General features: G+C 58.3%; 1 protein-coding gene across 1 annotated transcript in view; it reads left to right on the forward strand.

The window, feature by feature from the left end:
- LOC308231166 (histone-lysine N-methyltransferase EHMT2-like) overlaps positions 1–20532 on the forward strand; it is a gene marked incomplete at its 5' end in the record, with an annotated part of 32645 nt that extends 12113 nt beyond the window's left edge. Inside the window, 15 exon segments of the mRNA XM_080636305.1 lie at positions 318–494; positions 1546–1628; positions 1762–1868; positions 2686–2808; positions 2907–3008; positions 4456–4560; positions 5176–5330; positions 6600–6767; positions 10023–10167; positions 11274–11351; positions 12694–12809; positions 15486–15572; positions 16131–16209; positions 17416–17591; positions 18232–20532. Of these exon segments, the coding sequence (XP_080492431.1) occupies positions 318–494; positions 1546–1628; positions 1762–1868; positions 2686–2808; positions 2907–3008; positions 4456–4560; positions 5176–5330; positions 6600–6767; positions 10023–10167; positions 11274–11351; positions 12694–12809; positions 15486–15572; positions 16131–16209; positions 17416–17591; positions 18232–18385 (1855 nt within the window). The 3' untranslated portion in view covers positions 18386–20532.
- Positions 20533–20892: the final 360 nt, after the last annotated feature.

The following is a 20892-nucleotide window of genomic DNA, read 5'->3' on the forward strand; positions in this document are numbered from 1 at the left end:
TCTATGGGGCTCCATGGGTTCCTATAGGGCTCTATGGGGCTCTATGGGTTCCTGTAGGGCTCCATGGGTTTCTATAGGGCTCTATGGGGCTCTATGGGTTCCTATAGGGCTCTATGGGTTCCTATAGGGCTCTATGGGGCTCTATGGGTTCCTATAGGGCTCTATGGGGCTCTATGGGTTCCTATAGGGCTCTATGGGGCTCTATGGGTTCCTATAGGGCTCTTTGGGGCTCTATGGGTTCCTATAGGGCTCTGTGGGGCTCTATGGGTTCCTATAGGGCTCTATGGGGCCCTCTCTGACCCCCATTCCCCCCCCAGCGCCCGCATGCGGGGCCAGGGCGAGGCTCGGGCGCCCTCCCCGGAGCCGCCACTGGAGGGCGCCGCGGGGCCGGCGCTGGCGCTGCCGTCGGGGGGGGCTTTGTCCGCGCAGGGGCTGGAGCCGGGGCCCAGCCGGGACCTGCTCGAGAGGGCGCTGCTGGGGCAGGAGGCCGAGAGGTGAGGACCCATAGGGGCCATAGGGGCCATAGGGACCCATAGGGGCCATAGGGACCCATAGGGGCCATAGAGACCCATAGGGGCCATAGGGACCCATAGGGACCCATAGGGGCCATAGGGACCCACAGGGACCCATAGGGGCCATAGGGACCCATAGGGGCCATAGGGACCCACAGGGACCCATTGCTCCCATTGCCCCATTGCCCCATTTCCCCCATTGCCCCATTACCCCATTGCCCCCATTGCCCCCATTGCCCCCATTACCCCCATTACCCCCATTACCCCCATTGCCCCCATTACCCCCATTGCCCCATTGCCCCCATTACCCCCATTACCCCCACTGCCCCCATTGCCCCCATTGCCCCCATTGCCCCCATTACCCCCATTACCCCCACTGCCCCCATTGCCCCCATTGCCCCCATTGCCCCCATTACCCCCATTACCCCCACTGCCCCCATTACCCCCATTGCCCCATTGCCCCATTGCCCCCATTGCCCCCATTACCCCCATTACCCCCATTGCCCCCATTACCCCCATTACCCCCATTGCCCCATTGCCCCCATTACCCCCACTGCCCCCATTACCCCCATTGCCCCATTGCCCCATTGCCCCCATTGCCGCCATTACCCCATTGCCCCCATTACCCCCATTACCCCCACTGCCCCCATTACCCCCATTGCCCCATTGCCCCCATTGCCCCCATTACCCCCATTGCCCCATTGCCCCCATTACCCCCACTGCCCCCATTACCCCCATTGCCCCATTGCCCCATTGCCCCCATTGCCGCCATTACCCCATTGCCCCCATTACCCCCATTACCCCCACTGCCCCCATTACCCCCATTGCCCCCATTGCCCCCATTGCCCCATTGCCCCATTGCCCCCATTACCCCCATTACCCCCATTGCCCCCATTGCCCCCATTGCCCCCATTACCCCCATTGCCCCCATTGCCCCCATTGCCCCATTGCCCCCATTGCCCCCATTACCCCCATTGCCCCCATTACCCCCATTGCCCCCATTACCCCCCATTGCCCCGTTGCCCCATTGCAGGAGGAAGAAGCTGCGCTTCCACCCCAGGCAACTCTATCTGTCGGTCAAGCAGGGGGAGCTGCAGAAGGTCGTGCTCATGCTCTGTGAGTGGGCTCTATGGGGCTCTATGGGGCTCTATGGAGCTCTATTGCGTCTATGGGGCTCTATGGGGCTCTATTGGGTGCATGGGGCTCTCTAGGGGTTCCTGAGCTGGTTTTGGGGTTCCCCCCCCCATAGTGGACAACCTGGACCCCAACTTCCCAAGCGATGCCCAGAGCAGGCGCAGCCCCCTCCATGCAGCGGCTCAGAAGGGGCACCTCGAGATCTGCCACCTCCTGCTCCAGGTAGGGCCTATGGGGCCCTATGGGGTCCTATGGGGTCCTATGGGGCCCTATGGGGTCCTATGGGGTCTTATGGGGCCCTAAGGGGTCGTATGGGGTCCCTATGGGGTCCTATGGGGTCCCTATGGGATCCTACGGGGTCCTGTGGGGTCCCTATGGGTCTTATGGGCTCCTTTAGACCTTGATGCCTCCCTTTGGCTCTTGGCCTTATCCAATGGACCCCATGGGGGGGGTCCCTCTGCCCATTGCCCCCCATTACCCCCATTGCCCCCACTACCCCCATTGCCCCCATTGCCCCCATTACCCCCATTGCCCCCATTGCCCCCATTGCCCCCATTGCCCCCATTACCCCCATTGCCCCCATTGCCCCCACTACCCCCATTGCCCCCATTGCCCCCATTGCCCCCATTGCCCCCATTGACTCCCATTACCCCCATTGCCCCCACTACCCCCATTGCCCCCATTGCCCCCATTGCCCCCATTGCCCCCATTTCCGCCATTGCCGCCATTGCCGCCATTGCCGCCATTGCCCCCATTGCCCCCATTGCCCCCCATTGCCCCCATTGCCCCCCATTGCCCCCATTGCCCCCATTGTCCCCATTGACCCCCATTGCCCCCATTGCCGCCATTGCCCCCATTGTCCCCATTGACCCCCATTGCCCCCATTGCCCCCATTCCCCCCATTGTCCCCATTGACCCCCATTGCCCCCATTACCCCCATTGCCCCCCATTGCCCCCATTGCCCCCATTGCCCCCATTGCCCCCCATTGCCCCCATTGCCCCCATTGCCCCCATTGCCCCCATTGCCCCCCATTACCAGGCCGGCGCCAACATCAACGCCACGGACAAGCTCCGTCGCACCCCATTGATGGAGGCCGTGGCCAACAACCACGTGGAAGCGGCCCGGTACATGCTGCGCCGGGGGGGGTGCGTCTACAGCAAGGTAAGGGGGGGGGGGGTGACGTCATCGGCGACGTCATCGGCGACGTCATCGGCGACGTCATCGGTGACGTCATCGGCGACGCGGTGGCATCCCCCAAGGAGGAGGACGGGTCCACGTGCCTGCATCACGCGGCCAAGAACGGCAACCTGGAGATGGTGGATCTGCTGCTGGCCACGGGGCAAGTGGACGTCAATGCGCAGGTGTGGGGCTGCCCCATAAGTGTGGGGCGGGGGGGGGGGGGGGGGGTTAGTGCCGGTGGGACCCAATGGGGTGATGCCGGTGGGACCCAATGGGGTGATGCTGGTGGGACCCAATGGGGTGATGCCGGTGGGACCCAATGGGGTGATGCCGATGGGACCCAATGGGGTGATGCTGGTGGGACCCAATGGGGTGATACTGATGGTACCCAATGGGGTGATGCTGGTGGGATCCAATAGGGTGATGCTGGTGGGACCCAATGGGGTGATGCTGGTGGTACCCAATGGGGTGATGCTGGTGGGACCCAATGGGGTGATGCTGGTGGGACCCAATGGGGGTGATGCTGGTGGGACCGAATAGGGTGATGCTGGTGGGACCCAATGGGGTGATGCTGGTGGGACCCAATGGGGTGATGCTGGTGGGACCCAATAGGGTGATGCTGGTGGGACCCAATGGGGTGATGCTGATGGGATCCAATGGGGTGATGCTGGTGGTACCCAATGGGGTGATGCTGGTGGTACCCAATGGGGTGATGCTGATGGGATCCAATGGGGTGATGCTGGTGGTACCCAATGGGGTGATGCTGATGGTACCCAATGGGGTGATGCTGATGGGACCCAATGGGGTGATGCTGGTGGGACCCAATGGGGTGATGCTGGTGGGACCCAATGGGGTGATGCCGGTGGGACCCAATGGGGTGATGCTGGTGGGATCCAATGGGGTGATGCTGATGGGACCCAATGGGGTGATGCTGGTGGGACCCAATGGGGTGATGCCGATGGGACCCAATGGGGTGATGCCGATGGGACCCAATGGGGTGATGCCGATGGGACCCAATGGGGTGATGCCGGTGGGACCCAATGGGGTGATGCTGGTGGGACCCAATGGGGTGGTGCTGGTGGGACCCAATGGGGGTGATGCCGGTGGGACCCAATGGGGTGATGCTGGTGGGACCCAATGGGGTGATGCTGGTGGTACCCAATGGGGTGATGCTGATGGTACCCAATGGGGTGATGCTGGTGGGATCCAATAGGGTGATGCTGGTGGGACCCAATGGGGTGGTGCTGGTGGGACCCAATGGGGTGATGCTGGTGGTACCCAATGGGGTGATGCTGATGGGATCCAATAGGGTGATGCTGGTGGGACCCAATGGGGTGATGCTGGTGGGACCCAATGGGGGTGATGCTGGTGGTACCCAATGGGGTGATGCTGGTGGGACCCAATGGGGTGATGCTGGAGGTACCCAATGGGGTGATGCTGATGGGATCCAATAGGGTGATGCTGGTGGGACCCAATGGGGTGATGCTGGTGGTACCCAATGGGGGTGATGCTGATGGGACCCAATGGGGGTGATGCTGATGGGACCCAATGGGGTGATGCTGGTGGGACCCAATGGGGTGATGGGGATGAAGGGACCCCCGTGTGGGTACCACTGCTGCTGCCCCATAGGACAATGGGGGCTGGACCCCCATCATCTGGGCTGCGGAGCACAAGCACATCGAGGTCATCCGGCGCCTGCTCACGCGTGGGGCGGACGTCACCCTCACCGACAACGTCAGTGGGGCCCTATGGGGGCTGGGGGGTCCCTATGGGGGCTGGGGGGCCCCTATGGGGGGGGTTTGGGGTCCTTAATGGGGGTTTCAGAGCTCCCAAGGGTGGGTTTTGCCCCCGCCTAGGCTGTATTTTACCCCTGTGGGGTCTGTTTAACTCCCCATAGGGTACGTTCACCCCATAGGACCCATTCCCCCCCCATAGGACCCATTCCCCCCAACAGCCCCACCCCCACAGCCCCACCCCCACAGCCCCACCCCCACAGCCCCCCAGCCCCACCCCCCCAGCCCCACCCCCCAGCCCCACCCCCACAGCCCCACAGCCCCACCTCCCATCCCCACCCCCACAGCCCCACCCCCCACAGCCCCACCCCCCACAGCCCCACCCCCCCATCCCCACCCCCCCATCCCCACCCCCACAGCCCCACCCCCCCATCCCCACCCCCCCATCCCCACCCCCCCATCCCCACCCCCACAGCCCCACCCCCCCATCCCCACCCCCCCCATCCCCACCCCCACAGCCCCACCCCCACAGCCCCACCCCCCCATCCCCACAGCCCCCCCCCCCCCCAGCCCCACGGCGCTGTGGGGCCGTGCCCCACTGGTCGCTATGGGGCAGGAGGAGAACATCTGCCTGCACTGGGCCTCCTTCACGGGCAGCGCCGAGATCGCCCGGGTGCTGCTGGACGCGCGCTGCGACCTCCACGCCGTCAACTGCCACGGGGACACCCCCCTGCACATCGCGGCCCGCGAGAGCTACCTCGACTGCGTGCTGTGCGTGCGGCCGCTAGGGGGGGCTAGGGCGCTCTGCGGCTCTAGGGGGCTCTATGGGCTCTATGGGCTCTATGGGCTCTATGGGCTCTATGGGATCTATGGGCTCTATGGGGCTCTATGGGGCTCTATGGGATCTATGGGATCTATGGGGCTCTATGGGATCTATGGGATCTATGGGCTCTATGGGATCTATGGGGCTCTATGGGGCTGTATGGGATCTATGGGATCTATGGGGCTCTATGGGATCTATGGGCTCTATGGGATCTATGGCGCTCTATGGGATCTATGGGGCTCTATGGGCTCTATGGGCTCTATGGGACTCTATGGGGCTCTATGGGCTCTATGGGGCTCTATGGGATCTATGGGCTCTATGGGGCTCTATGGGATCTATGGGCTCTATGGGCTCTATGGGGCTCTATGGGATCTATGGGCTCTATGGGGCTCTATGGGATCTATGGGCTCTATGGGGCTCTATGGGATCTATGGGCTCTATGGGCTCTATGGGCTCTATGGGATCTATGGGATCTATGGGGCTCTATGGGATCTATGGGGCTCTATGGGATCTATGGGCTCTATGGGGCTCTATGGGCTCTATGGGATCTATGGGCTCTATGGGGCTCTATGGGCTCTATGGGATCTATGGGGCTCTATGGGATCTATGGGCTCTATGGGGCTCTATGGGGATCTATGGGCTCTATGGGATCTATGGGCTCTATGGGATCTATGGGGCTCTATGGGCTCTATGGGATCTATGGGATCTATGGGCTCTATGGGGCTCTATGGGATCTATGGGGCTCTATGGGCTCTATGGGCTCTATGGGGCTCTATGGGGTCTCTATGGGATCTATGGGGCTCTATGGGATCTATGGGCTCTATGGGGCTCTATGGGGTCTCTATGGGATCTCTGGGGCTCTATGGGCTCTATGGGGCTCTATGGGATCTATGGGATCTATGGGATCTATGGGCTCTATGGGATCTATGGGCTCTATGGGTCTCTATGGGGTCTCTATGGGTCCCTATGGGGTCTCTATGGGTCCCTATGGGGTCTCTATGGGTCCCTATGGGTCCCTATGGGTCTCTATGGGTCCCTATGGGTCTCTATGGGTCTCTATAGGTCTCTATGGGTCTCTATGGGTCTCTATGGGTCCCTATGGGGTCTCTATGGGGTCTCTATGGGTCCCTATGGGTCCCTATGGGTCTCTATGGGTCCCTATGGGTCCCTATGGGTCTCTATGGGTCCCTATGGGTCCCTATGGGTGCCCCCCGCAGGCTGTTCCTGTCCCGCGGCGCCGACCCCGAGCTGCGGAACAAGGAGGGGGATTCCCCGCTGGAGCTGACCCCGGAGCGCTCCGAGGTCTGGGTCTCGCTGCAGCTCACGCGCAAGCTCCGCCAGGGGGCGCTGGGCCGCGGCCTGCGCACCGAGCGCATCGTCAGCAGGTACCGGCCCGGCCTAGGGGGCGCTATAGGGCGGCCTATAGGGGGGTCTATAGGGGCTATAGGGGGTCTTATAGGGGCTATAGGGGGTCCTATAGGGGGCTATGGGGGTCCTATAGGGTCTATAGGGGGTTTTATAGGGGCTATAGGAGTCTATGGGAATGCTATAGGGGCCATAGAGGGTCCTATAGGGGGCTATGGGGGTCCTATAGGGGTCTATAGGGGGTCTTATAGGGGCTATAGGAGTCTATGGGAATGCTATAGGGGCCATAGGGGGTCCTATAGGGGGTCCTATAGGGTCTATAGGGGGTTTTATAGGTACTATAGGAGTCTATGGGAATGCTATAGGGGCCATAGGGGGTCCTATAGGGGGTTATAGGGGGTCCTATAGGGGTCTATAGGGGGTCTTATAGGGGCTATAGGAGTCTATGGGAATGCTATAGGGGCCATAGGGGGTCCTATAGGGGGTCCTATAGGGTCTATAGGGGGTTTTATAGGGGCTATAGGAGTCTATGGGAATGCTATAGGGGCCATAGGGGGTCCTATAGGGGGTTATAGGGGGTCCTATAGGGGTCTATAGGGGGTTTTATAGGGGCTATAGGAGTCTATGGGAATGCTATAGGGGCCATAGGGGGTCCTATAGGGGGTTATAGGGGGTCCTATAGGGGTCTATAGGGGGTCTTATAGGGGCTATAGGAGTCTATGGGAATGCTATAGGGGCCATAGGGGGTCCTATAGGGGGCTATGGGGGTCCTATAGGGGTCTATAGGGGGTCTTATAGGGGCTATAGGAGTCTATGGGAATGCTATAGGGGCCATAGGGGGTCCTATAGGGGGTCCTATAGGGTCTATAGGGGATTTTATAGGGGCTATAGGAGTCTATGGGAATGCTATAGGGGCCATAGGGGGTCCTATAGGGGGTCCTATAGGGTCTATAGGGGGTTTTATAGGGGCTATAGGAGTCTATGGGAATGCTATAGGGGCCATAGGGGGTCCTATAGGGGGTTATAGGGGGTCCTATAGGGGTCTATAGGGGGTCTTATAGGGGCTATAGGAGTCTATGGGAATGCTATAGGGGCCATAGGGAGTCCTATAGGGGGTCCTATAGGGTCTATAGGGGGTTTTATAGGGGCTATAGGAGTCTATGGGAATGCTATAGGGGCCATAGGGGGTCCTATAGGGGGTTATAGGGGGTCCTATAGGGGTCTATAGGGGGTCTTATAGGGGCTATAGGAGTCTATGGGAATGCTATAGGGGCCATAGGGGGTCCTATAGGGGGCTATGGGGGTCCTATAGGGGTCTATAGGGGGTCTTATAGGGGCTATAGGAGTCTATGGGAATGCTATAGGGGCCATAGGGGGTCCTATAGGGGGTCCTATAGGGTCTATAGGGGGTTTTATAGGGGCTATAGGAGTCTATGGGAATGCTATAGGGGCCATAGGGGGTCCTATAGGGGGTTATAGGGGGTCCTATAGGGGTCTATAGGGGGTCTTATAGGGGCTATAGGAGTCTATGGGAATGCTATAGGGGCCATAGGGGGTCCTATAGGGGGCTATGGGGGTCCTATAGGGGTCTATAGGGGGTCCTATAGGGGGTGCTATAGGGGGTCCTATAGGGGGCTATGGGGGGTCCTCTAGGGGGCTATGGGGGTCCTATAGGGGGCTATGGGGGGTGCTATAGGGGGTCCTATAGGGGGTCCTATAGGGGGTCCTATAGGGGGCTATGGGGGCCTATAGGGGGTCCTATAGGGGCTATAGGGGTCTATGGGGATCCTATGGGGGCTATAGGGGGTCCTATAGGGGTCTGTAGGGGGTCCTATAGGGGGCTATGGGGGTCCTATAGGGTCTATAGGGGGTCTTATAGGGGCTATAAGAGTCTATGGGAATGCTATAGGAGGTCCTATAGGGGGCTATGGGGGTACTACAGGGGGCTATGGGGGCTATAGGTGGTCCTATAGGGATCCTATAGGGGCTATAGGGGGTCCTATAGGGGGTCCTATAGCGGGCTATAGAAGGTCTTATAGGGGCTATAGGGGTCTATGGGGATCCTATAGGGGCTATGGGGGGTCATATAGGGGTCTATGGGAGCCTATAGGGGGCTATAGGGGGTCTTATAGGGGCTATAGGGGTCTATGGGGATCCTATAGGGGGTCCTATAGGGGTATAGGGGGTCCTGTAGGGGTCTATAGGGGGGTCTATAGGGGGTCCTATAGGAGTCTATTGGGTTCCTATGAGGGTCTATAGGGGTCTATGGGGGTCTATAGGAGGTCCTATAGGGTGTCTTATAGGGTGTCCTGTAGGGGTCCTATAGTGGTCTATAGGAGTCTATTGGGGTCCTATAGGGTTTTTTTGGGGTCCTAAAGGGGTCTATAGGAGCCTATTGGGGTCCTATCGGGGTCTGTAGGGGTCTATGGGGATCGTAGGGCTATAGGGGTCTATGGGGGTCCTATAGGGGGTCCCACAGGGGTCTATGGGGATCCTATAGGTGGATTAGGGGGTCCCATAGGGGTCTATGGGGATCCTATAGGGGGTCCTATAGGGGTCTGTGGGGGTCCACGGGATGCTGAAGGTTTCCCAAGCTCCCTTTAGGGGGGGCCAGGGTGGGTTTTGGGTGGCCCTAACGGGGTCCCAAGGCCTCCTGGGTGCCATTGATGCTCTGGTGCCCTGCATCCCTGCATCCCTGTATCCTTGTGTCCCTGTATCCGTGTATCCCTGCATCCCCGCGCTCCCATTGACGATCCGGGGTACCCGGGAGCATCCCCGCGCTCCCATTGACGATCCGGGGTACCCGAGAGCATCCCCGCGCTCCCATTGACGATCCGGGCTACCCGGGAGCATCCCCGCGCTCCCATTGACGATCCGGGGTACCCGGGAGCATCCCCGCGCTCCCATTGACGATCCGGGGTATCCGGGAGCATCCCCGCGCTCCCATTGACGATCCGGGGTACCCGAGAGCATCCCCGCGCTCCCATTGACGATCCGGGGTACCCGGGAGCATCCCCGCGCTCCCATTGACGATCCGGGGTACCCGGGAGCATCCCCGCGCTCCCATTGACGATCCGGGCTACCCGGGAGCATCCCCGCGCTCCCATTGACGATCTGGGGTACCCGGGAGCATCCCCGCGCTCCCATTGACGATCCGGGGTACCCAAGAGCATCCCCGCGCTCCCATTGACGATCCGGGGTACCCGGGAGCATCCCCGCGCTCCCATTGACGATCCGGGCTACCCGGGAGCATCCCCGCATCCCTGTATCCGTAGGGATGTGGCGCGGGGCTATGAGAACGTGCCCATCCCCTGTGTCAATGGGGTGGACGAGGAGCCCTGCCCCCAGGACTACAAATACATCGCCGAGAACTGCGAGACCTCCACCATGAACATCGACCACAACATCACCCACCTCCAGGTGCGCCCTAGGGGCTCCTATGGGGCTCTGTGGGGCTCTATATGGGGTTCTGTGGGGGTTCGATGGGGGTTCTATGGGGGTTCGAGGGGGCTCTATGGGGGTTCGAGGGGGCTCTATGGGCGTTTGAGGGGGTTCTATGGGGTTTTATGGGATTATAGGGGGTTCCGGGGGGGTTTATGAGGGTCTGGGGGGTCTCTATGGGTCCTTACGGGTCCCTGTATGTCCCTATGGATCCCTATGGTCCCTATATGTTGCTATATGTTGCTATATGTCCCTATGGTCCTTATGGATCCCCATGGGTCCCTATGATCCCTATGGGTCCCTGTGGATCCTTATGGGTCCCTATGGGTCTCTATGGGTCCCTATGGATCCCTATGGGTCCCTATGGTCCCTGTGGATCCTTATGGGTCCCTATGGGTCTCTATGGGTCCCTATGGATCCCTATGGGTCCCTATGGTCCCTATGGATCCCTGTGGTCCCTATGGGTCTCTATGGATCCCTATGGGTCCCTATGGGTCCCTATGGTCACTATGGATCCTTATGGGTCCCTATGGGTCCCTATGGTCCCTACGGTCCCTATGGATCCTTATGGGTCCCTATGGATCCCTATGATCCCTATGGGTCCCTATGGTCCCTACGGTCCTTATGGATCCTGATGGGTCCCTATGGGTCCCTATGATCCCTCTGGGTCCCTATGGATCCCTATGGATCCCTATGATCCCTATGGGTCCCTATGGATCCCTATGATCCCTATGGGTCCCTATGGATCCCTATGGGTCCCTATGATCCCTATGGGTCCCTATGATCCCTCTGGGTCCCTATGGGTCCCTATGATCCCTATGGGTCCCTATGGGTCCCTATGGATCCCTATGATCCCTATGGGTCCCTATGATCCCTCTGGGTCCCTATGGATCCCTGTGGGTCCCTATGATCCCTATGGGTCCCTATGGATCCCTATGATCCCTATGGGTCCCTATGATCCCTATGGGTCCCTATGGATCCCTATGGGTCCCTATGGATCCCTATGATCCCTATGGGTCCCTATGATCCCTATGGGTCCCTATGGATCCCTATGGGTCCCTATACGTCCCCCTGTGCCCCCCCAGCACTGCACGTGCCAGGACGATTGCTCCTCCAGCAACTGCCTCTGCGGGCAGCTCAGCATCCGCTGCTGGTACGACAAGGTGAGAGCGGGGACCCCCTAGAGGGGACCCCAAGAACACCCTAGGGGGGGCCAATAACGCCCTATGGGGGGGACCAATAACGCCCTATGGGGGGGACCAATAACGCCCTATGGGGGACCAATAACACCCTATGGGGGGGACCAATAACACCCTATGGGGGACCAATAACACCCTATGGGGGGGACCAATAACACCCTATGGGGGGGACCAATAACACCCTATGGGGGACCAATAACACCCTATGGGGGGGACCAATAACACCCTATGGGGGACCCCAATAACACCCTATGGGGGACCAATAACACCCTATGGGGGACCCCAATAACACCCTATGGGGGACCAATAACACCCTATGGGGACCCCAATAACACCCTATGGAAGACCCCAATAATGCCCTATGGGGGACCAATAACGCCCTATGGGGACCCCAATAACACCCTATGGAAGACCCCAATAATGCCCTATGGGGGACCAATAACGCCCTATGGGGGACCCCAATAACGCCCTATGGGAACCCCAATAACACCCTATGGGGGACCAATAACTCCCTATGGGGGACCAATAACACCCTATGGAGGACCCCAATAACTCCCTATGGGGGACCAATAACACCCTATGGGGGACCCCAATAACACCCTATGGGGGACCAATAACACCCTATGGGGGACCAATAACACCCTATGGGGACCCCAATAACACCCTATGGGGGACCAATAACACCCTATGGGGGACCAATAACACCCTATGGGGGGGACCAATAACACCCTATGGGGGACCAATAACACCCTATGGGGACCCCAATAACACCCTATGGGGGACCAATAACACCCTATGGGGGACCAATAACACCCTATGGGGACCCCAATAACACCCTATGGGGGACCAATAACACCCTAGGGGGGGCCAATAATGCCCTATGGGGGGGACCAATAACACCCTATGGGGGACCAATAACACCCTATGGGGGACCCCAATAACGCCCTATGGGAACCCCAATAACACCCTATGGGGGACCAATAACTCCCTATGGGGGACCAATAACACCCTATGGAGGACCCCAATAACTCCCTATGGGGGACCAATAACACCCTATGTGGGACCCCAATAACGCCCTATGGGAACCCCAATAACACCCTATGGGGGACCAATAACACCCTATGAGGACCCCAATAACACCCTATGGAGGACCCCAATAACACCCTATGGGGGACCCCAATAACGCCCTATGGGGGACCCCCATTTTTGCCCCCCTCACTTTGGTTCCCCCCCCTTTGGGGTCCCCCCCTCATTTTGTGCCCCCCCCTCCTCACTCCCCCCACCCCCCCCCCCCCCCCCCCCCCAGGACGGGCGCCTCCTGCAGGAGTTCAACAAGATCGAGCCCCCCCTCATCTTCGAGTGCAACCAGGCCTGCACGTGCTGGAGGAGCTGCAAGAACCGCGTGGTGCAGAGCGGCATCAAGTGAGCCGAAACCGCCCCAAAGCACCCCAAAAACCAGCTCGGCCACCCCAAAAACCTCCCCGGGGACCCCAGAAATGCCCGAAACGGCCCAAAAGGACCCAAAATGGACCCAAAAATGGGCTGGGGGGGGGGGGAGAGGCGAGAAGCAGAGGGTGCAGAGCGGCATCAAGGGAGCCAAAACCGCCTAAAATCACCCCAAAACCACACAAAATTCCCCCCCCCATCCCATAATGATCCATTCCCCTCCATTGACCCCCCCATCCCATAATGATCCATTCCCCTTCATTGCCCCCCCCCATCCCATAATGATCCATTCCCCTCCATTGACCCCCCCATCCCATAATGATCCATTCCCCTCCATTGACACCCCCCATCCCATAATGATCCATTCCCCTCCGTTGACCCCCCCATCCCATAATGATCCATTCCCCTCCATTGACACCCCCCATCCCATAATGATCCATTCCCCTCCGTTGACCCCCCCATCCCATAATGATCCATTCCCCTCCATTGACCCCCCCATCCCATAATGATCCATTCCCCTCCGTTGACCCCCCCATCCCATAATGATCCATTCCCCTCCATTGACCCCCCCATCCCATAATGATCCATTCCCCTCCATTGACCCCCCCCATCCCATAATGATCCATTCCCCTCCGTTGACCCCCCCATCCCATAATGATCCATTCCCCTCCATTGACACCCCCCATCCCATAATGATCCATTCCCCTCCATTGACCCCCCCCATCCCATAATGATCCATTCCCCTCCGTTGACCCCCCCATCCCATAATGATCCATTCCCCTCCATTGACCCCCCCCATCCCATAATGATCCATTCCCCTCCATTGACCCCCCCATCCCATAATGATCCATTCCCCTCCACTGACACCCCCATCCCATAATGATCCATTCCCCTCCATTGACCCCCCCCATCCCATAATGATCCATTCCCCTCCGTTGACCCCCCCATCCCATAATGATCCATTCCCCTCCACTGACACCCCCATCCCATAATGATCCATTCCCCTCCATTGACCCCCCCCATCCCATAATGATCCATTCCCCTCCGTTGACCCCCCCATCCCATAATGATCCATTCCCCTCCATTGACCCCCCCCATCCCATAATGATCCATTCCCCTCCGTTGACCCCCCCATCCCATAATGATCCATTCCCCTCCGTTGACCCCCCCATCCCATAATGATCCATTCCCCTCCATTGACCCCCCCATCCCATAATGATCCATTCCCCTCCATTGACCCCCCCATCCCATAATGATCCATTCCCCTCCGTTGACCCCCCCATCCCATAATGATCCATTCCCCTCCACTGACACCCCCATCCCATAATGATCCATTCCCCTCCATTGACCCCCCCCATCCCATAATGATCCATTCCCCTCCATTGACCCCCCCATCCCATAATGATCCATTCCCCTTCATTGCCCCCCCCATCCCATAATGATCCATTCCCTTTCATTGACACCCCCCATCCCATAATGATCCATTCCCCTTCATTGACACCCCCCATCCCATAATGATCCATTCCCCTCCATTGACACCCCCCATCCCATAATGATCCATTCCCCTCCATTGACCCCCCCATCCCATAATGATCCATTCCCCTCCGTTGACCCCCCCATCCCATAATGATCCATTCCCCTCCATTGACACCCCCCATCCCATAATGATCCATTCCCCTCCGTTGACCCCCCCATCCCATAATGATCCATTCCCCTCCATTGACCCCCCCATCCCATAATGATCCATTCCCCTCCATTGACCCCCCCATCCCATAATGATCCATTCCCCTCCATTGACCCCCCCATCCCATAATGATCCATTCCCCTCCATTGATCCCCCCCATCCCATAATGATCCATTCCCCTCCATTGACCCCCCCATCCCATAATGATCCATTCCCCTCCATTGACCCCCCCCATCCCATAATGATCCATTCCCCTCCATTGACCCCCCCCATCCCATAATGATCCATTCCCCTCCGTTGACCCCCCCATCCCATAATGATCCATTCCCCTCCATTGATCCCCCCCATCCCATAATGATCCATTCCCCTCCGTTGACCCCCCCATCCCATAATGATCCATTCCCCTCCGTTGACCCCCCCATCCCATAATGATCCATTTCCCTCCATTGACACCCCCCATCCCATAATGATCCATTCCCCTCCATTGACACCCCCCATCCCATAATGATCCATTCCCCTCCATTGATCCCCCCCATCCCATAATGATCCATTCCCCTCCGTTGACCCCCCCATCCCATAATGATCCATTCCCCTCCGTTGACCCCCCCATCCCATAATGGTCCATTCCCCTCCATGGACTCCCCCCGCCCCTCATGGTCCCTCCCGTTCCTTGCTCCCCCCCCGCCCCTCATGGTCCCTCCCGTTCCCTGCTCCCCCCCCGCCCCTCATGGTCCCTCCCGTTCCCTGCTCCCCCCCCGCCCCTCATGGTCCCTCCCGTTCCCTGCTCCCCCCCCGCCCCTCATGGTCCCTCCCGTTCCCTGCTCCCCCCCCGCCCCTCATGGTCCCTCCCGTTCCCTGCTCCCCCCCCGCCCCTCATGGTCCCTCCCGTTCCCTGCTCCCCCCCCGCCCCTCATGGTCCCTCCCGGTCCCTGCTCCCCCCCCGCCCCTCATGGTCCGTTCCGCCCTAGGGTCCGGCTCCAGCTCTACCGCACGGCCAAGATGGGCTGGGGGGTGCGGGCGCTGCAGGCGATCCCCCCGGGCACCTTCATCTGCGAGTGAGGACGGGGGGGGGCCGGACGGCACCAAAATGGGGGGGGGGGGGGGGAACCAAAAAGGGAGGGGGGAAATGGGGGTTTTGGGGTGATTTGAGGTGATTTTGGGGTGATTCTGGGTGATTTTGGGGGGATTTTGGGGTGATTTGGGACGATTTTGGGTGATTTGGGGTGATTTTTGGGGTGATTTTGGGGTGATTAGGCTGATTTTGGGCTGTTTTGGGGGGTTTTGGGGTGGTTTTGGGGTGATTTGGGGTGGGTTTGGGGTGATTTTGGGGTGATTAGGCTGATTTTGGGCTGTTTTGGGGGGATTTTGGGTGATTTGGGGTGATTTGGAGTGGTTTTGGGTGATTTTGGGGTGATCTGGGACGATTTTGGGTGATTTTGGGGTGATTTGGGATGGGTTTGGGGTGATTTTGGGGTGATTAGGCTGATTTTGGGCTGTTTTGGGGGGTTTTGGGGTGATTTGGGTTGATTTTGGGGGGATTTGGGGTGATTTTGGGGTGATTTTGGGGGGATTTTGGGGTGATTTGGGGTGATTCTGGCTCCGGCGCTGCCCAGGTACGTGGGGGAGCTGATCTCAGATGCTGAGGCCGATGTCCGGGAGGACGATTCCTACCTCTTCGACCTGGACAACAAGGTGGGACCCATAGAGCCCCATAGGGACCATAGAGCCCCATAGAGACCCATAGGGACCATAGAGCCCCATAGGGACCACAGAGCCCCATAGAGACCCATAGGGACCATAGAGCCCCATAGGGACCATAGAGACCCATAGGGACCATAGAGACCCATAGAGACCCATAGGGACCCAAGAGACCCATTATAGAATCCCACAGCCCCAGTGTAGAGCTCCATAACCAACCCCCTTATCTCAGCCCCATAACCCCATTAGAGAACCCCATAAGCCCACTCTCCAGCCCCATCGCCTCATTATCCAGCCCCACCTCCCCCATAGATCCCCATGTCCCCATAGATCCCCATGTCCCCTATAGATCCCCATGTCCCCTATAGATCCCCATGTCCCCATAGATCCCCATGCCCCCATAGATCCCCACGTCCCCCATAGATCCCCATGTCCCCTATAGATCCCCATGCCCCCATAGATCCCCATGTCCCCTATAGATCCCCATGTCCCCATAGATCCCCATGTCCCTATAGATCCCCATGTCCCCTATAGATCCCCACGTCCCCATAGATCCCCACGTCCCCTATAGATCCCCATGTCCCCATAGATCCCCACCTCCCCTATAGATCCCTATGTCCCCTATAGATCCCCACGTCCCCATAGATCCCCACGTCCCCCATAGATCCCCATGTCCCCTATAGATCCCCATGCCCCCATAGATCCCCATGTCCCCTATAGATCCCCATGTCCCCATAGATCCCCATGTCCCTATAGATCCCCATGTCCCCTATAGATCCCCACGTCCCCATAGATCCCCACGTCCCCTATAGATCCCCATGTCCCCATAGATCCCCACCTCCCCTATAGATCCCTATGTCCCCTATAGATCCCCACGTCCCCATAGATCCCCACGTCCCCATAGATCCCCACGTCCCCATAGACCACGTCCCCATAGATCCCCACGCCCCCATAGATCCCCACGTCCCCCATAGATCCCCACGCCCCCCATAGATCCCCACGTCCCCCATAGATCCCCACGTCCCCCATAGATCCCCACGCCCCCCATAGATCCCCACGTCCCCCATAGATCCCCACGCCCCCCATAGATCCCCACGCCCCTGTAGTTCCCGGTCGGTGCCGCGCGGGGGCAGCGGCGCGCCGCCGTCGGCCGCCTGCCCGGCGGCGGGCGGTCAGCGCCGCCTCTGCCGCCGCCTGCAGGACGGGGAGGTGTACTGCATCGACGCGCGCTACTACGGCAACGTGAGCCGCTTCATCAACCACCTCTGCGAGCCCAACATCATCCCCGTGCGCGTGTTCCTGCTGCACCAGGACCTGCGCTTCCCGCGCATCGCCTTCTTCAGCAGCCGCGCCATCCGCCCCGGCGAGGAGCTGGGGTACCCGCGGGCTCCCTACGGGGTCCTTATGGGGGGCTAGGGGGTCCCTAGGGGTGTCTATGGGTCCCCATGGGGTCTCTATGGGTCTCTATGGGTCTCTATGGGGTCTCTATGGGTCCCTATGGGTCTCTATGGGTCCCTATGGGTCCCTATGGGTCTCTATGGGTCTCTATGGGTCTCTATGGGTCCCTATGGGGTCTCTATGGGTCCCTATGGGTCCCTATGGGTCTCTATGGGTCCCTATAGGTCCCTATGGGTCTTTATGGGTCCCTATGGGTCTCTATGGGTCTCTATGGGTCCCTGTGGGTCCCTATGGGTCTCTATGGGTCCCTATGGGTCTCTATGGGCCTCTATGGGTCCCTATGGGTCTCTATGGGTCCCTATGGGTCCCTATGGGTCTCTATGGGTCCCTATGGGTCCCTATGGGTCCCTATGGGTCTCTATGGGTCTCTATGGGTCCCTGTGGGTCTCTGTGTGTCACTATGGGTCTCTATGGGTCCCTATGGGTCTCTATGGGGTCTCTATGGGGTCTCTATGGGTCCCTATGGGTCTCTATGGGGTCTCTATGGGGTCTCTATGGGTCCCTATGGGTCTCTATGGGTCCCTATGGGTCCCTATAGGTCTCTGTGGGTCCGTGCAGGTTCGACTACGGGGACCGCTTCTGGGACATCAAGAGCAAATACTTCCCGTGCCAGTGCGGCTCCGAGCGCTGCAAGCACGGCGCTGAGGCCGGGGGGGGGCGCGGGGACCCCCCCGAGGGGCTGCCCCCCCTCCTGGCGCTGCCCCCCCCCTGAGCCCCCCATTGGTCTCCATTGATCTCCATGGAGGCCCATGGGTCTCCATGGCCCCCCCATTGATCTCTGTTGGCCCCCATTGCGCTCCGTTGATACTCATTGACTCCCATTGATCCCCATTGACCTCCATTGACTCCCATTGATCTCTATTGAGCCTCATTGACCTTCATTGACTCCCATTGATGCCCATTGACTCCCATTGATCCCCATTGATCTCTATTGAACCCCCATTGAGCCTCATTGACCTTCATTGACTCCCATTGATGCCCATTGACTCCCATTGATCCCCATTGATCTCTATTGAACCCCCATTGAGCCTCATTGACCTTCATTGACTCCCATTGATGCCCATTGACTCCCATTGATCCCCATTGATCTCTATTGAACCCCCATTGAGCCTCATTGACCTTCATTGACTCCCATTGATGCCCATTGACTCCCATTGATCCCCATTGATCTCTATTGAACCCCCATTGAGCCTCATTGACTTTCATTGACTCCCATTGATGCCCATTGACTCCCATTGATCCCCATTGATCTCTATTGAACCCCCATTGAGCCTCATTGACCTTCATTGACTCCCATTGATGCCCATTGACTCCCATTGATCCCCATTGATCTCTATTGAACCCCCATTGAGCCTCATTGACCTTCATTGACTCCCATTGATGCCCATTGACTCCCATTGATCCCCATTGATCTCTATTGAACCCCCATTGAACCTCATTGACCTTCATTGACTCCCATTGATGCCCATTGACTCCCATTGATCCCCATTGATCTCTATTGAACCCCCATTGAGCCTCATTGACCTTCATTGACTCCCATTGATGCCCATTGACTCCCATTGATCCCCATTGATCTCTATTGAACCCCCATTGAGCCTCATTGACCTTCATTGACTCCCATTGATGCCCATTGACTCCCATTGATCCCCATTGATCTCTATTGAACCCCCATTGAGCCTCATTGACCTTCATTGACTCCCATTGATCCCCATTGACTCCCATTGATCCCCATTGATCTCTATTGAACCCCCATTGAACCTCATTGACCTTCATTGACTCCCATTGATGCCCATTGACTCCCATTGATCCCCATTGATCTCTATTGAACCCCCATTGAGCCTCATTGACCTTCATTGACTCCCATTGATGCCCATTGACTCCCATTGATCCCCATTGATCTCTATTGAACCCCCATTGAGCCTCATTGACCTTCATTGACTCCCATTGATGCCCATTGACTCCCATTGATCCCCATTGATCTCTATTGAACCCCCATTGAGCCTCATTGACCTTCATTGACTCCCATTGATGCCCATTGACTCCCATTGATCCCCATTGATCTCTATTGAACCCCCATTGAGCCTCATTGACCTTCATTGACTCCCATTGATGCCCATTGATCCCCATTGATCTCTATTGAACCCCCATTGAGCCTCATTGACCTTCATTGACTCCCATTGATGCCCATTGACTCCCATTGATCCCCATTGATCTCTATTGAACCCCCATTGAGCCTCATTGACCTTCATTGACTCCCATTGATCCCCATTGATGCCCATTGACTCCCATTGATCCTCATTGACCCCGTTGACTCCCATTGATCCCTATTGATCCCCATTGACCTCCATTGATCCCCATTCACTCTCATTGACCCCATTGATCCCTATAGAAACCATTGATCTCCATTTATCCCCACTGACCTCCATGGATCCCTACTGACACCTCTTGACCCTCATTGATCCCCATCGATGTCCATTGACACCATTGATCTCCATTTATCCCCATTGACCTCCATGGATCCCTGTTGACACCTATTGACCCTCATTGATCCCCATTGACATCCATTGACTCCCATTGATCTCCATTGATCCCCATTGACACCATTGAAACCATTGATCTCCGTGGATCCCTATTGACACCTATTGACCCTCATTGATCCCCATTGACACCATTGATCTCCATTGATCCCCATTGATACCATTGAAACCATTGATCCCCATTGATCCCCCTTCACTCCCATTGACCCCCATTGATCCCCATTGACCTCCATTGATCCCCATTCACTCCCATTGACCCCCATTGATCCCCATTGGCCCCCCCCATTGTTTGTCACTAATAAAGAGCCATTTCTACTGCTGAGCTCTGGGGGGGGTCACTTGTGGGGCCGGAAGGGGGGATGTGGGGGTCACTGCCCCACATACAGCCCCATAGACACCCATATAGAGCCCCATTGCCCCCCCCAGTAAAGGCCCCCAACCCTATATATAACCCTATAGGACCCCCACATAAGGCAACAGAGGCACGTATGGGGGGGGCGGGGGGGGAAGATCCTTTATTGGCCCCACATCCCCCCATAGCGCTATGGGGCACGGGGGGCCCGATCCCTGAGTGGGGGGGCACAGGGAGGTGATGGGGAACCCCCATAGGCCCTATAGGGCTCAGAGCCCCCCCAATACTGACCCCCAGCCCCCCCATGGGCCCCCCCCAGCCCCATAGCGT

This window comes from Psittacula echo (genome assembly GCF_963264785.1).
Source record: "Psittacula echo genome assembly, chromosome: 31".
Classification (NCBI taxonomy): domain Eukaryota; kingdom Metazoa; phylum Chordata; class Aves; order Psittaciformes; family Psittacidae; genus Psittacula; species Psittacula echo.